The 20,929-nt window shown below is 34.4% G+C and overlaps 2 protein-coding genes across 7 annotated transcripts in view; one reads left to right on the top strand and one right to left on the bottom strand.

Moving 5' to 3' along the window:
* The first annotated feature begins 1,964 nt into the window (after positions 1–1,964).
* LOC109051062 (CD151 antigen-like) lies at positions 1,965–12,438 on the top strand. 3 transcript variants are annotated; one of them, XM_042715031.1, is made up of 9 exons: positions 1,965–2,119; positions 4,229–4,313; positions 5,032–5,223; positions 9,391–9,465; positions 9,808–9,828; positions 10,204–10,308; positions 11,380–11,535; positions 11,709–11,795; positions 11,881–12,438. In XM_042715031.1, the coding sequence occupies exons 2-9, from the start codon at positions 4,230–4,232 to the stop codon at positions 11,938–11,940; spliced, it is 780 nt and encodes a 259-aa protein (XP_042570965.1). In that variant the 5' UTR covers positions 1,965–2,119; position 4,229; the 3' UTR covers positions 11,941–12,438. The 3 variants fall into 3 exon arrangements, with proteins under 3 accessions (XP_042570965.1, XP_042570967.1, XP_042570966.1); XM_042715032.1 differs by having other exon boundaries at positions 1,980–2,119; positions 4,221–4,313; XM_042715033.1 differs by lacking the exon at positions 9,808–9,828.
* Positions 12,439–18,473: 6,035 nt separating this feature from the next.
* LOC109059682 (chitinase domain-containing protein 1-like) overlaps positions 18,474–20,929 on the bottom strand; it is an 8,184-nt gene continuing 5,728 nt past the window's right edge. For all 4 annotated transcript variants that reach the window (XM_042715027.1, XM_042715029.1, XM_042715028.1 and 1 more), the window contains exons 10-13: positions 20,554–20,706; positions 18,924–19,004; positions 18,766–18,805; positions 18,474–18,683 (exon numbers count right to left, since the gene is read on the bottom strand). In XM_042715027.1, coding sequence (XP_042570961.1) covers positions 18,585–18,683; positions 18,766–18,805; positions 18,924–19,004; positions 20,554–20,706 — 373 coding nt within the window. In that variant the 3' untranslated portion in view covers positions 18,474–18,584. The remainder of the gene's footprint in view (positions 18,684–18,765; positions 18,806–18,923; positions 19,005–20,553; positions 20,707–20,929) is intronic.

Genomic DNA, 20,929 nt, shown 5'->3' with positions numbered 1-20,929 from the left:
TACATATAAAATCATTGCAGAGGAAGGAATCCATACTGGGGAAATATTTTCCACCAAGGAAATCGGCAAAGAGGTGGGTATCTAACTAAATCTTATACATGCTATATATATTAACGCACATAACACTCTATAAAAAGACACATATGGCTATACTGTACATACATAAGATGTGCATTTTTAAACGTGGTTATAGCTCTTGCCAGAATTGCAGTTGCAACTGTACACTTTAAATTGAGTCACAAGCTTTAGTAATACTGGGATTACTTTCCAGACCATTTGTCTTTCCCAGTGCTGCGAAATGTAATTTAGCATCTTAAAATATTTATGTTCCCAATTTTTCATTCCTGTTGCTTTTTTTTTTTTTTTTTTTTTTTTTTGCCGTGTTATAGATTTTATGTATTTATTTTATTTAATTTCCATTTGTATAATGTTTTAAAATTTTCTTTTTATTATTTAATTATTATTATAATATTATTTCAAAGTGTGTCTATATATTTCTTATTAATTTTTATTTGTTTAAGCTATTTTATTACTTTATGTTAAACTTAAAGAAAATGAGAAAGTATGCTTTAGCAATAAACTGACATAAATTAAGTTTAATTTTGTATAATTTCATTTATTTCAGTTAACATTTATTTTGAGTTCAGTAACAGGTTTTAGCAGGATTTATTTAGTTATTTATTTTTGAGCAATGAAAGAGAGCAGTTCAAAAGTTTTGTCTCATTTTATAATTCCTATGCAATTTTTAGTTGTATTAAAATAATTGTTATTCATTTTAAAGGCATAGTGACTAATATATTTTCCTCAATAGTAAGAATTCACAAATAGGCCAAAAAACAAAACCTAGGGTAAAACCTCACAGGTAAAGATATAAACTGCCTGGACTGGTTACATAGTAAGGCAGCATTTGTATGCAAAAGGTGTGCTTATGCTAATTTGCATAAACATCAGGGTGTGGCTTTGATTGAAGGTTTACTATAAAATTAGTGAGAGTTTATATTGACTGTATGTGACCCTGTAATTGGTTAATGGGATCAGATTGATTATCATTCTGTGTATGTGTGTGTGTGTGTGTGTGTGTGTGTGTGTGTGTGTGTGTGTGTGTGTGTGTGTAAAGATGGCTGAGGGGCGTCTGATGTTGCTAGGCAATAAAACAGACCTGGTGACAGCATACAGGAGGGAGGTGAGCACATGGCCACAGACTGGTGGAGGTGATGAATGAGCCAGCTCATCATTTTCGACTGATCTCAGTCATTTGCATGTTTCAGTGTTTGTTGTGTGTTTGTGTTGACAGCAGTACCAGACTGAGTTCTGTGAATGCAGTGCTAAAAGTGGACACCAGGTGAAGGAGGCTATGACCCACCTGTCTAGGTGTGAAACTGGATAAATCATATATATAGTATAATATAATATAATATAATTAAAATAAAATATATTTATTTATAAAGCAATATAATATAATATAATATAATTTATAATTATTTATAAAATGGTTATTACTATTTTTCAGGTTATTGCTGAAGCAATTAAGTTGCCGTCGTACAGCTAAATAAATAAAAAATTTCACAAAACATTTAAATAAAATACATGAATATTCATAGGCTAAAGGAATTCTGAGTGCATGGTCTGCCTCTGCACGTCGTACAGCTAAATTAATAATCATTTTCAGCAAGGTATAAACTGTAAAAGGTTACAAAACACACGTGAACACACTACACACTCCAACAGGCGTGTATTTATTTTCAGCTTAATGTTAAAAACTATGGCCTGCATAAGTATTTTTATAATAATTATTAGTATTATTAGTGGACTTGGTCAAGAAATGTAATTTTTGCAAACACAGAATTGAATGTTATGTTTACAGTAACTGCTTTCTATGTAAATACTGTATATAAACACTATCAGTTATTAGCAATAATTGTTCTACAGCGCCATCTCTCTGCGCTCTGTGTCATTACTGCAGTGCGTAATTTGGCGTGAACGAGCTGCGCGCCCCCTGACGCGGGCGCACGAGCGAGCAATGCCCACAGCAGACGCGGACAGAAGGAAAAACTCTTTTTTAAACATAATTTAAAAAATACGATCTACAACGAGACATTCATTCAATCACGTCCTTCAGGTGGGTGCGTTATTCTAAACACGAACTAATATTATTCTTTTGAAATCATTTGCAGGTCATAAATCGGGAGCGTCTGTATTATGCTGTGATTTTATGTTTGAAAGCAAATCACTTTTTTTTTTTTGTATTTAACGGCAATTTTTAAGTAAAGTAGCCTAAGTTTTTTTTGTTTGTTTGTTTTGTTGTTGTTGTTGTTGTTGTTTTTGACTTCCATTCATATTTGTTTTAACTTAATACACTAATGATGCACTTTATAATTAGAGTCTTGTAGTTTGATACACGCAGGGAACGGATCTGTAATAAATGCCTTTAATAAATGTCTTCAGATGTGATTGAAAATGAACTGATATATAGTATAAGACACTTATATTGTTTAAAAAAAACAATAATCTATTCATATGGTGACCAGACTCTCCATTAAGACAAATTTGGCTGCCCAAAAGAAATTTAAAGCAAAAATAAAAAGGTTTATTTACTTACACCTACATATAGGTTCAAGCAAATAACCATTTTAAGAAAATCAAGTAATTAAAAACTGTTATAGGCCTATAACTGAATAAAAGAATATACTTTGCTATACTGTCAGCAGCATGTCCCAAAACAGGCAGGTGTAAAAACACAACCCTTAGTGTCAGTTCAGTCCCAGTGCAGACGTGTTTGTGTGAGTTATATCTGCTCACGGAGGGCGCAGGGTGAGGTTACAGTAGTGGAATATTTCTCCTTCTCTCTGTGACTCACTCATCCTGTCGCTGTAGGACAGAGAGAGATGATTCTGAAAGAATTCACAAACTTCAGACTGTCAGTATATTGCAACTCCTTTGATTATTTCATCCCAAAATAAAACAAAACAGTATTTGTTAAAAAAAAAAATAATAATAATAATAATACTCAAAAAAATATTACATCAATAAAAAAAATTACTTCTTTTCAATAACAATAAGCAAAAAATAAATAAAAAAAATATCACAAAAAACACACCACACATAAAAAATGTACCATAAAACTTAAAAACCAAAAAACAAAAAAGAAAAAATGTAGAAAAACAAGAAAATGTGAAGGAGCACAACTGCTTTAATAAAAAATGTTTCTTCAATGTAGAAAAAACAACAACAAAATAACAGCAACTTGTGTTTTTACATTAACTTTTTAATGTAATTAATTTTACTTTTTTATGTTATATATATATATATATATATATATATACACACATCATTTATACATTCCATGTTGAAGGTTTTTTTTTTTTTTTTTTAAGTGACCTGCCGATACCGATTTTTCCCAATTTCCGATTTTCTTTCTAGGAGCTATAACTGACAGCATATATAGAAGACTGTTTGAATGAGTGAGTCATTTAGTCATTCATTCAACCGATTCGTTCAAACGACTGATTCATTCAGAAACGAGTCAAGTGAAAAGTCTTTATGAATCTGTTACTGAATCATTGACTCACTCGATTCGTTCAAAACCGTGGATTCATTCAGTAACAAAACGCCGCTGTGTTGCTCGGAGACACAACAGTTCTGCTGTGGCTTTGATTGGAACTATTTTTATTTGTGAAATTGAGCAAAAACAGTCAATACTGTGTATAAAGTGTAAGTCACATAATAGTAACTTCTTGTTTATTGAACTACTATTATATAAAATCAGTGTCACATTGCATATATATGTATATATAAATTTTCCTCATACATAACCACATTTTCTTTCGAGTTGTTTTTAATTAGAATCAAGGATGAAGCTCATTACTTTTACTCAGGAACTGAGTTTTCCACATGTCATAATTCACCGAACTTACATTCATGCATCTAGCAGACGCTTTTATCCAAACTGACTTACAGTGCATTCAGGATATACATTTTTTACCAGTATGTGTGTTCCCCGGGAATCGAACCCACGACCTTTTGCTCTACCACTGAACCACAGGAACTTGCCTTGCAAATGTCACATCATTTTAAATTCTGTGTGAAGGAAAGGGTTATTTCTGTCCAATGGGCCTGTAGGAGATAACGACTGGCCTCTTGGGGATGTTAAGCTGGATTCATGGTTTTTCTCAGACCTGTCAAGTGGATGCCGTCTTGAAAGAGTTTGTAAAATCTATTACTGTTTCAGGATGGCAGATGCTGAGGGAAAAAACGATACCTGCGGGACAGTATGCCTCAAATACCTTCTGTTCATCTTCAATCTTTTCTTTTGGGTGAGTTTGTACTTTGTTTTGATCTTGGTTAGTCTGAGGAGCTGCCATATCTGTTGTGTATAACTAGCCTATGCTGGCTGACTGAACAGTAAACCAGTTCAGGCTGCTTTATCCGGACCAGCTCGACCAAAGAAAACCATAATAGCAATGCTATTTTTATTATTTATATTTATTTATGTACATATATCATTTATATACTATTATAGTATTGATTACTATTTTAAATGAGCTTTTATATTTATATTTTCATTTTAATATTATTTTAAGTTTTAGTAATTTTGTTCTGTGCTTTTTTGATTTCTATTAGTTTTTGTGAAATAATTATATTTTTCCTTTTTTATTTTTAGTGAATTTCCTACTTCAACCAAGTAATTTTATAAATTAAATTAAGTTTAATTTAATTTTTTTCATCTAATATTTTTATTTGTTATATTATTTCTATTTTGATTCTATTATTTTAAGTTGTTTTAGTTTTTGTTAATCATAGCAACACTTAAAACCAGCAAACCACTATAGGCTGGTTTAAGGGTTATTTTTTTTTATTTATTTTTTTTTTTTTTTTTTTTTGTGCAGATGTATTTGAAAAGAAAAATCCACTGTTTGCCTTTCTATAGGTGCCCAAATTTGCCACAAAGCACCAAGTCTAACAACATCAAAAAGTACTGGTAACTTCTGCTTGAGAATGAGTCAGTTATATGATTGTACCTTGTCCTCCTAGCTGGCAGGTGGCGCTGTGATGGCAGTGGGAATATGGACTCTGGTGGATAAAAGTGACTACATCAGCCTTCTGTCCTCCAACACCTACTCGGCAGCGGCCTTCATCCTGATTGGCGCGGGGGCCGTCGTCGTGCTCACTGGGATACTTGGCTGCTGTGCCACCATCAGGGAACAAAGAGGTCTTCTTAGAGTGGTGAGAGAGCATTATGGGTAATTTTACAACTGACAGCAGACACATGTCCGTAAGCCACAACCTACGATTCAAAGGTGTCCTGTGTGGTTGTGAAAGTGAGTTTTTAAAGTATTGCTATGTAGTTGCTAGGGTGTTCTGAGTGTTTTAAAGAGTCTGGTATGTGGTTGCTAGGGTGTAGCTGTGCAGTTGCTAAGGTATTCTGAGTGTTTTAAAGTGCTCGTGTGCAGTTGCTAGGGTGTTCTGAGTGTTTTTAAATTACGGTTATGTGGTTGTGAATTCTGAGTGTTTTAAAAAGCCTGGTATGTGGTTGCTAACTAATTCTTAGATTTTCAAATTCCAAGTTATCATAAGCGTAATAAATTCCTAATGTTCATAAACGATTCAGTTCTGGGTGTTTTAAAGTGTTGCCATGTGGTTGCTAGGGTGTGGCTGTGCAGTTGCTGCAGTATTCTGAGTGTTTTAATGTGTTTGTGTGCAGTTGCTAGGGTGTTCTGAGTGTTTTTAAATTACGGTTATGTGGTTGCGAGTTCTGAGTCTTTTAAAAAGCTTGGTATGTGGTTGCTAGGGAGTAGCTGTGCAGTTGCTAGGATGTTCTGGTTTGTTCATGTACAGTTGCTAGGGTGTTCTGTGTTGTTCATGTACAGTTGCTAGGGTGTTCTGAGTGTTTTAAAGCATTGCTATGTGGTTGCTAGGGTGTAGCTGTGCAGTTGCTGCAGTATTCTGAGTGTTTTAATGTGTTTGTGTGCAGTTGCTAGGGTGTTCTGAGTGTTTTTAAATTACGGTTATGTAGTTGCGAGTTCTGAGTGTTTTAAAAAGCCTGGTATGTGGTTGCTAGGGAGTAGCTGTGCAGTTGCTACAGTATTCTGTGTTGTTCATGTACAGTTGCTAGGGTGTTCTGAGTGTTTTAAAGCATTGCTATGTGGTTGCTAGGGTGTTGTGGGTGGTTGCAAGGGTGTAGCTGTGCAGTTACTACAGTGTTCTGAGTGTTTTAGGCCCTGTTTACACTAGTGCGTTTTCATTTTAAAATGAAAACTATCCTTGTCTACACTGGCGTTTTCACTGCGTTTCAGAAACAATCTCTGTCCACACTACACAACCGAATACGCATGTCACAGGACCATTCATGCAGGTACAACAATGAGCATGATATTATTGTTTACACTGTCGTCAAGGATACGCAGAGCGAATGTTGGCAACCACGCCATCATTTTCAAAAGTCTCTGTTTTGGTCCGTTTACACTGAAACACAACCCCGGAGTTTTCAAACTAAAACGGGGTCTGCAGTGTTTTTGAAAATCTCCGTTTTCGATTGTCGAAAATGGTGGGGTAGTGTAAATGACAGGCGTAAGCGTAGCAAAAGTTATGTGTTTTAAAACGAAAACGCAGTAGTGTAAACGTAGCATTAATGTGTTCATGTGCAGTTGCTAGGATGTTCTGAGTGTTTTAAAGTGTTAATGTGTGGTTGCTAAGTGGTAGCAAGGGTGTAGATATGCAATTCCTAAGTTCTTCATAGTATCAAAAATTTATCTAATCAGTTCCTAAAGTGTTCTCAGAGTTTTAAAAATTTTTTCATTTCGTTATTGGGGTGTGCTGGATGGTAGCAAGGGTGTAGCTATGCAGTTGCTAAGGTGTTCTAAGTGTTTAAAAGTGTTGTTATGTGGTTGCTAGGGTGTTCTGAGTGTTTTAAAGTGTTGCTATGTGGTTATTGGGGTGTACTGGGTGGTAGCAAGGGTGTAGCTATGCAGTTGCTAAGGTGTTCTGAGTGTTTAAAAGTGTTGTTATGTGGTTGCTAGGGTGTTCTGAGTGTTTAGTGTGTTGCTAATGTGGTTATTGTGGGTGTGTTTGGGTGGTAGCAAGGGTTTTGTAGCTATGCAGTTCCTAAGGTGTTCTGAGTGTTTAAAAGTGTTGTTATGTGGTTGCTAGGGTGTTCTGAGTGTTTTAAAGTGTTGCTATGTGGTTATTGGGGTGTTCTGGGTGGTAGCAAGGGTGTAGCTATGCAGTTGCTAAGGTGTTCTGAGTGTTTAAAAGTGTTGTTATGTGGTTGCTAGGGTGTTCTGAGTGTTTTAAAGTGGTGCTGTGCGGTTATTGTGGTGTTCTGGGTGGTAGCAAGGGTGTTATGTGGTTACTTTGCTAAGGTGTTCTGAGTGTTTAAAAGTGTTGTTATGTGGTTGCTAGGGTGTTCTGAGTGTTTTAAAGTGTTGCTATGCGGTTATTGTGGTGTTCTCGGTGGTAGCAAGGGTGTAGCTATGCAGTTGCTAGGTTTAAAAGAGTGTTTTAAAGTGTTGTTATGTGGTTGCTAGGGTGTTCAAAATTTTTGAAAAGTGTTTTACTATTGTTATTGTGGTGTTCTGGGTGGTAGCAAGGGTGTAGCTATGCAGTTGCTAAGGTGTTCTGAGTGTTTTAAAGTGTTGCTATGTGGTTATTGTGGTGTTCTGGGTGGTACCAAGGGTGTAGCTATGCAGTTGCTAAGGTGTTCTGAGTGTTTTAAAGTGTTGCTATGTGGTTATTGTGGTGTTCTGGGTGGTACCAAGGGTGTAGCTATGCAGTTGCTAAGGTGTTCTGAGTGTTTTAAAGTGTTGCTATGCGGTTATTGTGGTGTTCTGGGTGGTACCAAGGGTGTAGCTATGCAGTTGCTAAGGTTTTCTGAGTGTTTTAAAGTGGTGCTGTGCGGTTATTGTGGTGTTCTGGGTGGTAGCAAGGGTGTAGCTATGCAGTTGCTAAGGTGTTCTGAGTGTTTAAAAGGTTTGCTATGCGGCGGTATTTGTGGTGTTCTGGGTGGTACCAAGGGTGTAGCTATGCAGTTGCTAAGGTTTTCTGAGTGTTTAAAAGTGTTGTTATGTGGTTGCTAGGGTGTTCTGAGTGTTTTAAAGTGTTGCTATGCGGTTGCTAGGGTGTTCTTGGTGGTTGCTTACTGTCAAAACATCCCAGACCCAGGCAAAAAAGCATTTTATCACTTATAACACTGCTGGATGATTTACATGTGAAGGTTTCATATTTATAATATGTTTGTTCGGTTAACTCACCCTAAATAGTATTGTTTGACTAAGGAAACTCCACCAACACAAAAAGCTATTTTAACAAAGGAAGGAATGTTTTTGATTAATCATCTAAATGTGCAGCCCATGATAAGGTCAACACAAAAACCTCTACCAGACCTTTGAGTGAAATCTTATGAGTAATGGACACAGTGGACAGTGTAAACACTGGATTACAGTAGCTGTGTGGATTCCTGCACACAGAAGCCAGGAATTATTCTGGGAACACGGTGTCACACTAACGGGACTTTTTTTGTGCTTCTAAATTAGTTTGATGGTGCTCATGTGTGTGTCTCTTAGTTGTCTGTCAACATATCTGATTTAAATAAAGACGCGTGTGCCTTTAAGAGGTCAGACTTAGAAACTTGAGTCATAACTGAGGAATGACGGCCAGCAGAGAGAGAGAGGGAGTGAAGAGGAATGAGAAGAGAGTGATTCCAGAATAGAGGAGTGAAAGGAAAGTGGTGGGCACAGAAAAACAGAGGGAAAATACAGAACAAATACAGGCTGAGAGAAGAATAATAGAGCTTTTAACCTTTATCAGCTGTGTAAAATTCCTCAGATGCCATTCGTTCACATTTTCAACAGCTGATGAACATCAGAGTGAAGGTTCTTAAAGGGATAGTTCACCCAAAAATCATTTACTCACCCTCATATTGTTCCAAACCCGTAAGACTTTCATTCATCTTTGTAGCACAAATGAAGATATTTTTAATGAAATCCGAGAGACTTCTGTTTCTCCATTGACAGTCCACACAACTACCACTTTGACGCTTCAAAAAGTTATAAAGAGATGGTAAACAAATCCATATGTATTGAGCGGTTTAGTCCAGAGAGACTTGATCACTTTATATGATGAGCAGATTTAATGTAGGCTTTTATGCACATTGATTAGCAAACATAAACAGAAGCTCAACTGCAAGAACAAATCTTATTGGTTATTAATTATTATTGGAATTAATGATGTGACATGAAGGTTAGTAAATGATGAAGGAATTTGCATTTTTTCTGTGAACTATCCCATTAAAGGAACAGTCATACAAAAATGAAATATTTACTATGAAATATTTATTTAATATTTACTAGTCCAAATACATATTACTGAAACTTTTTGACTTTTTTGTCTCTACAGTTCTTTGTCCTGTTGTTATTAATCTTCCTACTGGAGGTCACAGCTGGATTTCTGGCTTATGTCTATTATCAGGAGGTAAACTCACATTCAGGATGAGCAATAAATGCTGCAGTTCTGTTCTGTTCAGTTTGGATGAATACTCTCTTATCCTGTTAAATTGAATTTTTTTTGTACCCTTCAACATCTTTATGTATGCATGCAAATAACAACTTGATAAACATGGTTGCAACATTGCCATGAATATCATAGGAATGTCATGTGACATCGCATCAGGTCTTAATTTAACCGTGAGACTCCTCAGATTCACATTAAACCCACATACACATGTTGAGTGTTGTATGTTTGCATGCTCTCCTTCCACTTTCCTGCTTTTCCATCTTTATAAAACCCTTTGTCTTCTTCCTCCTCTTCCTCCAGTGTTTTCCTCTCTGCTACCAGGTAAACAACTACATAGACAAAAAATCAGCTACAGTTGCACTTAAGTTAGTTTGATTTTCACCTCTAATGATAAAAAAACGGTCATTATTTACTCATTCTCATTTCATTCCAAACCAGTATGCTGTTATTTTTTCCGTGGCACACTGAAGGTTAGATAAACATTTTTCCGTGTTCTAAGAAAAAAAATAACATCATGTTTGGAACGACATGCGGGTGAGTAATTAATGACGGAATTAGCATTTTGAATGGTTCCTTTTAATATATGAGGTTTTATTGTATCTGTGAAAGAAAACAGACTTCCACAGCACTTATTATATACAGAGAATGATTTATAGATATAGATCTGTAGTCTGATGAATTTATCTATGATTGCAGCTGAACGCTGAGCTCAGAGCCGATCTGAAAGAGAGGATGGTGCAAAACTACCAGCAGCCTGGACAAGAGCACATCACTAGAGCCATTGACAGCCTCCAGCAAGACGTAAGATCCATCCGTCCATCCATCCATTCATCCATCCATCCATCCATTCATCCATCCATCCATCCATCCATCCATCTGTCTATATTGCTGGGTAGTAACTGGATTACAAAATCAGATTCCAAAAATTAAGTACTTGTAATTAGATTACATTACATATTAAAATACTCGAATCAGACACAGTTACTCTATTTATTGATTACATGATTAGGTATTATTTTTTAATCATCTTTAAAAAATAGTTAAGATATTTATTATCTTTTAAGTAATATATTTACTTGATGCACATTTGCATGTAAACAGTTTTCTGACATTGGTTAATGGTCACATGACATGCAGGTAAACATAAAATTTTACATTTTTATGTTTTAATTCATTATTAGCATTTCATTAAACTCACAAACCCCCTGCAGCTCCTTCACGAACCCCAGATTAAGAAACCTTGACGTAATGTTTTAATGCACTTCATGTTGTTAATAACAGCGCATGGAATCTATTTTCATTCTCTTTGTATTTTTATATCAGTATGGTACAATATTATCCTATTTAAATCAATCTGATAAACTAGTTAGGTCACAAGTAATCTAAAAATATTAAAAAGTAGTCTGATTATATTGCCTTAAATGTGTAATCTGATGGATTAGATTTCTAGCTACAATTTTTATCGAGCAATTTGGATTCAGTAATGGACTACAATTTCTATGTATTTATCCAGCAGTGTCTGTCTGTCTATCTATCTATCTTTCTGTCATTCTGTCTAGCCTTAATACTTAGTGCCTAACAACCACCCAGAACACCTTAGCAACTGTTTAGCATTGGCATAACAACACAGAACACCCACTTGGCAACTACTTGACAACTGTCTAGAGCACCACAATCTAGTTTCAAACTATAATCATGCATGCATTTTTGAATTTTTCAAAAGCTTTGAAGTTTGTCTATATCATAACAAAGAAGGCTTGTGAGTTGTGAGCATGTGAGTTTATGTGTCGTGATATCAGACACCACTAGCCCATGGGAAAACGATCCACCCGTCACAAGAATGAAGTCTTTTCTCGTTCCCGCGCTGTGCAGCTGAAGTGTTGTGGCAGTAACAGCTCAGCAGACTGGAGGGAAGGGGCCTGGATTCAGATCTTTGCCGACGGACGCCTGGTGCCCGACAGCTGCTGTAAGACCCCCACAGTGGCCTGTGGAGTCAGAGACCACCCATCCAACATCTACAAAGTGGAGGTACATTCAGAGGACCGACCTCACAACTTGATTGCTCTTTTATAGCTTATGCATTTCTCAAATGGTTCATTTAATGTTTTAAGGCAAAAAGCTCAGATAATTTAGTTCATATTGAGACTTTTCATTGCATACTTTGACATTTTGAGGCATTGTTGAGATTTGTTATTTCTTAGGGAGGTTGCATATCCAAACTAGAGGAGTTTATTCTTCAGCATCTGATCGTTTTGGGCTCAGTGGGTCTTGGGATTGCGTTCATTCAGGTCTGAGGCTCTTTAACTTCTATTTGTATTTGTATTTGTTGTGGTATTGTAGATTTTAACCTTCGGTCTCCTCTGTCTGTTCCAGATTGTAGGGATGATTTTTACCTGCTGCTTGTATCAAAGTTTGAAAGAAGAAATATACTGATGATAAGATACTAATTCACACCAACACCAAATAAACCTTCCTGCTGTCTGCACGACTGTCTGCTGCTGTTTGGTTTGATGTTGTGTGTCATGAATATGTCACAATAATGCAGGGTGACAGGTCAATATGTCTTGGCTACAGGACAGTCCTTCTGGAAAGAGAACTTAATTTGCTTTGTTTTAAGCAAAGATTTTTAAAAGCAGTGCGTTTAATTTTTTTTTTTTTTTTTTTTTGCAGTACAAATAAATCAGTGGAATTGTTTCATCATAATTCTGTTCGGTTCTCTCTCACAGTGCCTTCAAATACATACAGAATTCGTCTGCCACTGATTATTAAACATTAGATAATTATCGGCACCCTTTCAGCATTAAAAAGGGTTGTAATCTTTGTTATTGGTTTAAATGACAGACATGAATTTTTACATCCATTGTATGTAACATTTGTTCCATTAATAAAACATTAATTTATTTCCATCACATGGAAGTAATATTCAAGGTATTCACAGTGTCTGTAGATTTTATATAACCAAAGGTGATTAATAAAACAATTATGATATAAAATGTGCATACCACGTGTACATATGCAAATAGGAACTACATACACAGTCACTGTTTTACCAGGAACTTAGTTTATAACCGACGGACAATGAAAACAAGCAGCTGATCAAATGATCTGTGTTTGCCATGATATTTCAGTACATGTATTTAGTAGGTTATTGTTGGCGTTAGTATTGCCATTATCGCTTGAATCACTGTTAAAAAAGGATAACGCTTAAGATGTTTGGAGTCAGACTGACCCCAAACTTTTAAAGAGCGATTGCATAAGGAAATATACATTTTCTATATGGAAAACTATATATCATTTTTTTTATTTACTTCTCAACTATACATTTATGCTGTTTTTGTGGAAATTTTGAAGTTTTTTACCTATTTACTGCACAATTACATAACTAGGCCATAAATTGGCACATGAAATATGATTTTTTTTTTTAAAGAAAAAATCACTTAAATGATGATCTTAATTAAATCTAAATAGTTTTTGGACATTGCTCTATGTGTTAGGGATAGAATACTGACATCTGGAGGTTAGTCGAAAAACTTTTTTCTTATAGTTAAGGAATTAAGGTGCAATGACCACATGTATCCAATAGAGGTCCATAGAGACTCATTCATTTTCACTTCATTTTTCTTGATGCTTCAACTTCTCCTCACAACTTTATGATATATATATTTTGTGAATATATATTTAAACATTTTGAAATACATACAAAAATCTGTATTTTTTGTCAAAGTTAGAGTTTGTTGTTGTTGTCTGATATATTTTGAACTATCTGCTTTTGCAAATTATAATACATACATTTGCAGAAACATTACAAGTCACCACTATGACATGACTGTAATCACACACTATTTATTTCAGAAAATTATTTATCAACAATTATTTATTTTTTTAGAACAAGAGATTTTAGAACAAGATGAATTTTAAAATGTAAATAAACCAATATAATACAAAACAACAGCACCAATAAACTGTAATGAACAGGAGTGAAGGGTACACAGAAAAATACAACTTTTTTTATAAATCACATGGCTAATAAACAAGTGAAAGAACAAGCAGAGTGCAAAACACTTATAATGGTACTTCATATGATGAACTAAAGTCCATGCACATCTGGCAGATGTTGACAGTATGAGCAGTGCAGATGTTCTTCTTGCAGTTTGTGCATTGCCTTCCAGACTTCACGTCTTTGTTCCAGGGACACACCTCACAGCGCTTTCCTTTTGAGGATGGAGGTTGGGTGGAAGGTCCTGGAGCTTCCTCTTCACTGTCAGGAGGAGGATCTCATGTGAGGACTCAAGAGAGCTTTTCCAAGCTGTTCAAGAAAGAGCCTTAGTACCTTTTTTGGGACAATAAGGTACAAGGCAATGTGTGTCACTGAAGGCAAAGAGAAAAGAAAAGCAATCTCTGCCTTTTGTTGAGAGAAGAGCAGGTGGAAGCTCAGGCTTGTTTTTTCTTATTGTCCCAACCATTGTTAGCTGTTTTTTTAGGAGCTCCTGGCCAAGGGCATGTGACGTAAAAAAAATTGTCACAGGTTATTGTGACCCTGAAGACCAGCGGTCACGTCGAGGACCACGCGCATACCCTGGTTTTTTTAGGCTTTCCATCCAGAGGCTTCCCTGTGTACACCTGCATATTCCAAGCATAACTGGTTGTGGAATCACATGCAGCCCAGATCTTGATTCCGTACTTCGCAGGTTTGCTGGGAATGTACTGCTTGAAAGCACATCTTCCTCTGTCTACAGTTACATCTGGGCCTGGGTTATACATCAGAAGGAGACGCTTAACCCACAGATCCCAGATGTCACGGATTGCAGCCAGCTTATCAGTCTCACATCGACCTGTTCTTGTGTCCTTGTTGTCAAATCGGATGATTCTTGTCAATACTGTGAATTTATTCAGGGACATGACGGAGCGAAAAATTGAACGACCAGTTTCAGCATCCCACAAACTTGTCAAGGCCTCATTGTGTGAGCGATAAATACCGGCAAGAAGGATCAAACCAAGAAAAGCTTCCAACTCTGTCCAATCTACATCCTTGCAGCTGTCACCATACACTCTCTTGCCTTCCAAATTTGTCATTTCAATCAAGATGTTCTGGACTGACTTTGAAAAAAATAATAAAAAGGCAGACTTTATGTCATCGACGCGAGAGCATGCATACCTGGCCGGTCCTGGTTTTAGTTTGATGATTCTTGATGCTGAAGCTCTTCCTGGCCTCTGTGGAGGTGGAGTAGAATTCCATTTTTTGACAAATAGCTTTCGTCTGCATGGCCTTCCTCCTCATAATCCTCCTCTTCAGATTCATGGTAATCCTCTTGAAACTCTGTTTCGTCTTCAGTGTCAGTGGTAAAGTCCTCAGAATTATCTGGGTCAGTGTTCTCCGGACAATCTTCATTTTCACTTTCATCCAGTATGTAATCCAGGGTCTCCTCAAGACTGTACCTTTCGGCCATGGTGCTGTCACAGAATGAGCTGTGTGTTGGACCCAGACTGCCACTTTTATACTCTAACTGAGATGTTTTCAAAATACTGCTGCAGCTCTTTCATCTAACAGTAAACTTTTTTCATCTTTCTTTTATCTGCCCTTTCTCTCTCTCTCTCTCTCTGTGTGTGTGGGGGGGGGCATGCTTGTTCCATGTTGCATATGTGACATTTTTCAGATTTATGCCAGTTTAGTTGATTTTATTTACCGATTTCTATAAAAATGCTCTCTGTTGCAGTCACATACAGGTGTGTGTTTGTGTGTATGTATGAGATAGAAAGCTCGTTCCACTTTGTGTTTATGTTCTAGGACCAGACCTTGATTTAAATGTGATTTTTTTTTTAGATTTATGCCAGTTTTGTTTATTTTATTTGCCAATTTCTGTAAAAATGCTCTCTGTTGCAGTCACATACATTTGTGTGTTTGTGTGTGTGTATATGAGATAGAAAGTTTGTTCTACTTTTTATTTATGCTCTAGGACCAGACCTTTATTTTTTTGACAAACAAAATTTAAAAAATAAATTTTTTCATTTTCCCATTCATTTTCAATGTGGGGTCATTTTCAATGTGGGGTCATTTTTTACACACCTTTAGAACAACCAAATCAAGGCCAGTTTTTTTTTTTTGTGCATGTTTAGATAGATTATTTAGGAAAAGTCACAGAGCTTCATGCCCCTGAGATGAAGGTAACACTTTTAAAAAATGAAGGAAAAGTCCAGTGGGGTCAGAATGACCCCAAACAGTGATTAAGGGTTAATGGTCAGTCTTTATAAACAACGTAAAACAGTATATTTGGTGATACAACGCATCTATAATGACATCTAAACCTACATACTGTATCTGATTGTGGCCAGTGCTGCATCTGCAGGTTAGACTCAAAACATCCCATCAAATGAACATGAATATTTACAGTAAGGTAATCAGATTTCTGAAATGGGAACCGGGACATTTTCTATATGAGTGGGTGGTCAAAATATAACTGAAGTCCCACTTCAGTGTGTTTTTGTTTTTTGTTTTGTTCTTATTTACATGTTACTTTAAATGAAATTAATAATTAAGATCATGTTTCTGAGTCAAACTGACTCTACATGTTTGTTCTTATTTCTATATTTCTATAACAAAAAAAGAAAGTGAAAAAAACATAAAAAAAAACATAATATAAAAATTACAAATATAAATTTCTAACTCTTTTTTTCCTGTAAATATACTGTATGGGATAATTAAAAATTTATAATTTAACTTTTGAAATGTTATTTCAATTCAAATTTCTTTATATAGCGATTTTCCCAATACACATCATTTCGAAGCAGCTTTACAGAAAATGCATGTATTTAATTTAATGTTTGTGCTTTTGGAAATGGATATTTGCTATCCCTAATTAAGCTAATTATGAAGCATTCTTTTAAAAACATAAAAATATTTAGGCTATGTGTATGTCAAATATGTAAATAAAATAATAAATGCAAAGGTCATAATGCGTTCAAATTAATCTTTAGATTTTCTTATTAATTTAGTGTTTTTAAGTTGCATTTATATTTGTCTATTTATTTTATTTTTCATTTTGGCTCGAGAAAGATCTAATTTGTCTTTTGGATATTACTTAATCTAAGTACATTTATCTAATGATTTCGTCAAAGACAGCGGTGGATCTTAAACAGGTGAGGTTCATTAAAATCATTTAAACCTGTTTGATTATCAGTGTTGGAGAGTAACTAGTTACATGTAATAGAATTACATAATTTAATTGCAAAGTAAATGTAACTGTAATTTGTGTAAAATGTTACAGTTACTTAGGAAAATGTTAAAGATTACAAAGTGGGTTACATCTGAATATTCTCACACACTTTCAATTTTGATTGAGTCCTATGTTTCAGGAGTTTATGATGTGCTTATTTGATAACTGTTTTATTTCCTATTTGGGTTTGTGTGACTATTGAACTGTACCTTATGATTTTAAATCTGTATTTAATCTCAGAATGATCTCAAAGTAAAAAGAGCTGCCGACTTGATTTTGTGGTGGTTGTGCTTTATAATTAAATGATTATAATCTTAATTCAAGTGAAGAAGGATTTTGAAAGTCTGACAGTAATCAGAGTTGATGTAATGATGCTTTAAATGTTTAAAAATGATTGAAAACATGAAATGTAGGAAAGTAATCAAATGTAATCTTACACTTACAATGTTACACTACTATTAGAGTAACTTGTAACTGTAACCTATTACATTTCCAAAGTAACCTTCCCAACACTGTCCACTATATTGCTATATTTGTCATACACTGTAATATTTTTATCTATATTTGTCAAGTCTTCTGATAACTTTGTGTGAGGAACAGCTCAACTGTTATTAGAGCTGGGCATTGACACAAGTCTCACAATTTGATTTCAATTCACAAACTTGCGATTTTATTTTACATTCAGATTTCGGTTTGATTAGGTATTGATTAATTTAGATATATGTCAGGTACAGTACATGTCAATTTCACACAAAACTCTGTATATTAATGCTGAAGGATACATGCAACCCTGTCGGTTAGTATAACACTATACTATAATATCAAAGGTTAAAATTAACACGTATTTTGTATAAAAGCATTTAAATTGCACCGAAGGCAGTTTTATAATATAGGCTAACTTTTTAATTATTTAACTACCCAAATATTCAAACATACATTATGTGAACAGGCCAAAACAAATTTATATATATATTTATATATATATATACAAAAATGTTTTCATTATGGATTTATTCAAACATACATTATGTGAACAGGCCTTAAGAAGCGCCAAGAATTTGAAAGCTGATAATTTGTTATATATAAAGAGTTTAGTTTATGAAACATTACTTAAAGTGAATTATTTTTTATTTTTTTTGTTGTTTATAAAATATGCATTTTAACTTGAATGTTCTGAAAGGAGCACATGATATATATATATATATATATATATATATATATATTATAAATCTGTAAATGCATTTCAAAGCCATACACTGTAATAAAGTTGATAAATTCACCTAAAACATTAATACCACTAAAATGGCTAAAAATCACATTTCAGTGTTTAAATGCATCAGACTTCTATTTGTTAGTGCATACATGATTATAAATAATATTCTTTGGTTAAGAGTCACAGATGTTGTTGTGAAGCTTAACTTTTAAACATTCCTGTAAAGTGTGAGATGGGGCAGTTTAACAGGAAGTCCTGTGGTTTTTATATCCTGTTTGTAGAGCATGCTAAGAGGAACGTGGTGCTTATGAACAACTGATCTGTTCTGATGTTTTGCATCATTGTCTTTTTAATGTCCAAAAATTTCCTGTGCTGCTGCGTTAATGTTATGATGTGCGAACGCAAAGGATCAATCAAATATGTAACGTGGAGTATTATGAACATATTACACCAAATCTGTCCCTTAAATTGTATTCCTGAATAATAAAATAAGTTGCATTATAATGTGGATTTACTGTCAAGGATGCACACGATAAGAGACGTAATTAAAAATAATTTTATTGGCATGCTCAACAACAATACTGTCATAAATATCTGAAGTGCTTTGATGAATGGCACTTTATTATTTGGAAGCAAATCAGACGGAGGTCAGGTCACAAAAGATCATAGAAATAGTCCAGCCCTTGTCCCAGTTCCCACATGGAGATTCCTGTTCCCAGTTCAGCTGCCAAGGCCATACGGAGCTGGAGGAACTAGAGGAGAAAGAGAAAGTCCCAGGACTGAATAATACCCACAATCCACTTTGATATCTTATATTGACCATAACAAAGTTACCTTTAGAGTGGGGTAGTAAACAACATGCTTCAGGCCGTTACTACGGAAACACAACACATTATTTTAGTAACTGTTCTGTAACACTATTTAAATCATTTAACAAACTTAGGTTTATTATAGACTTTACATCAGATTACAGATTTTGAGAAAGATATAACCTTTTATAATTGAAGAAATGTTCTCCAGTGTTTTCGTCCCACTGCAGTTTGGGTTTCACTTCCTTCAGAAGCTCAACATACCTGAATGAAAATGAAGATTAAATATGATCTCATTGTCAACTTTAGAAGTAAATAAAAACTAAATTAAACTTGTGCATGTAATAACATTTAATAAAACACTTTTATAATCTTGAGGAAAACTTAAAATAGGCGATTTCAGCCAACTTAAAAGTTAAATATTTATGAATCAAACTTGTTTATTTTGAGGTTTCCAAGTGCATTATCTTCAGAGATAACTTGATAGTTACATTAAAATGAAAAATTATATTAATGACATTATGAATGTTTTTTTTCTGAGGTTTTCTGATCAGATTAAGAGCAGCAGGACATGAGAACATGGAAAAACAGCTTTGACTAATGTAGTAAATATCATCATTAAAATAGTTTTTTCAGTTTCAAGGAAAACTATACATACTTCATATCTAGGTTATATTTTTGTAAATATAACAACAATATATATATGGGTCAAAGACGTTAAGATCTTACAAAAGATTTTACAAAAGTGATTTTATGTCCATAGAAAGCACATTAAATGTAAATAAACTGTATACTTTTAAGGTTTCAAATAAGTTTTTGGAGAATAAAATGTCAAAATTTTAAATAATGTTACATTGTCATTCAGTGTGACACAATATTCGTGACTCTGGAGCACAAAAGCAGTGTTAAGTCTCTGGGGTATATTTGTAGCAATAGCCAAAAATACATTGTATGGGTCAAAATTATGATTTTTCTTTTATGCCAAAAATCATTAGGATATTAAGTAAAGATCATGTTCCATGAAGATATTTTGTAAATGTCCTACTGTAAATATATCAACTTAATTTTTGATTAGTAATATGCATTTCTAAGAACTTAATTTGAACAACTTTAAAGATGATCCAAACAATATCAAAACTTTTTTTTGCACCCTCAGATTCCAGATTTTCAAATAGTTGTATCTCAGCCAAATATTGTCAGATCATAACAAACCATACATCAATGGAAAGATTATTTATTCAGCTTTCAGACTTTGTATAAATCTCAATTTTGAAAAATTGACACTTAAGTCTGGTTTTGTGCTCCAGGGTCACATTTATGTAAAATTTCAAACAACATGCTTATTCTGACTTGTACTTATACTTATGCATATTAAATTTTATTGTGTTTTAAATGAGTAAAAAATTCTTACTGACCAATGGGAAAAACCTAGGATAGTGGTGGCAAATAAAAAAAAAAAAAAAATGTAAAATTACAAATAGTTTTTATGCTTAAACCCTTTTTGTCTTTGACCCATATATAGGCAATTTAATCAGATTTGTTTATATTTTATTTAACTGTTATTAAATATACAAGTTTAATTTTTACTAAAGTTGATAAGGTAAAAATACTGCTTTTACAAATAACTTTTTTTTTATATAAAATGCTTTTATATAAATATTTTGTTACATTACAAAATATTTAATATTTTATATAAAACTGTAAAATGTTTTAAGATTTTAATATAGAATAATAAACAAATAATTAGCACATTTAATTCCATCCGACAGCAATAATTTGGATAAATGAGTGTTTTAGTGAATGCAGCGTGTACCTCCCGCCCAGTAGCGGCTCCGCTCCGCCGTGGCTGCTGAAGTCCAGTCCGTACAGGTTGATTCCCAGCAGGATCTTGTGTCTCCACTGGCTGTGAGGAGCCAGCTGCAGCACACACTCTCTGACCCAGGCCAGAGGAGCGCTGGGACCCGGCCTGAAACACCACAGCATCACAGCCAATCAAACACTTCACCTTAACCCTCACAACCGGCTGAAAACCTTCAGAATAACTCATGATGGCTGAACAATTTACAAACGTGTGGAAATTAAATTAGTTCACATAAAAAAATAACTAAAATTTTTAAAAATAAAATGTGCATTGATATAGTATATATATAGATATATATATATATATTTACAAACGTGTGGGAAATTAA

This window comes from Cyprinus carpio, chromosome A25, assembly GCF_018340385.1.
Source record: "Cyprinus carpio isolate SPL01 chromosome A25, ASM1834038v1, whole genome shotgun sequence".
Lineage (NCBI taxonomy): Eukaryota > Metazoa > Chordata > Actinopteri > Cypriniformes > Cyprinidae > Cyprinus > Cyprinus carpio.
Note: the sequence above shows the minus strand (reverse complement) of the source record. Positions and strands in the feature narration are given on the sequence as shown.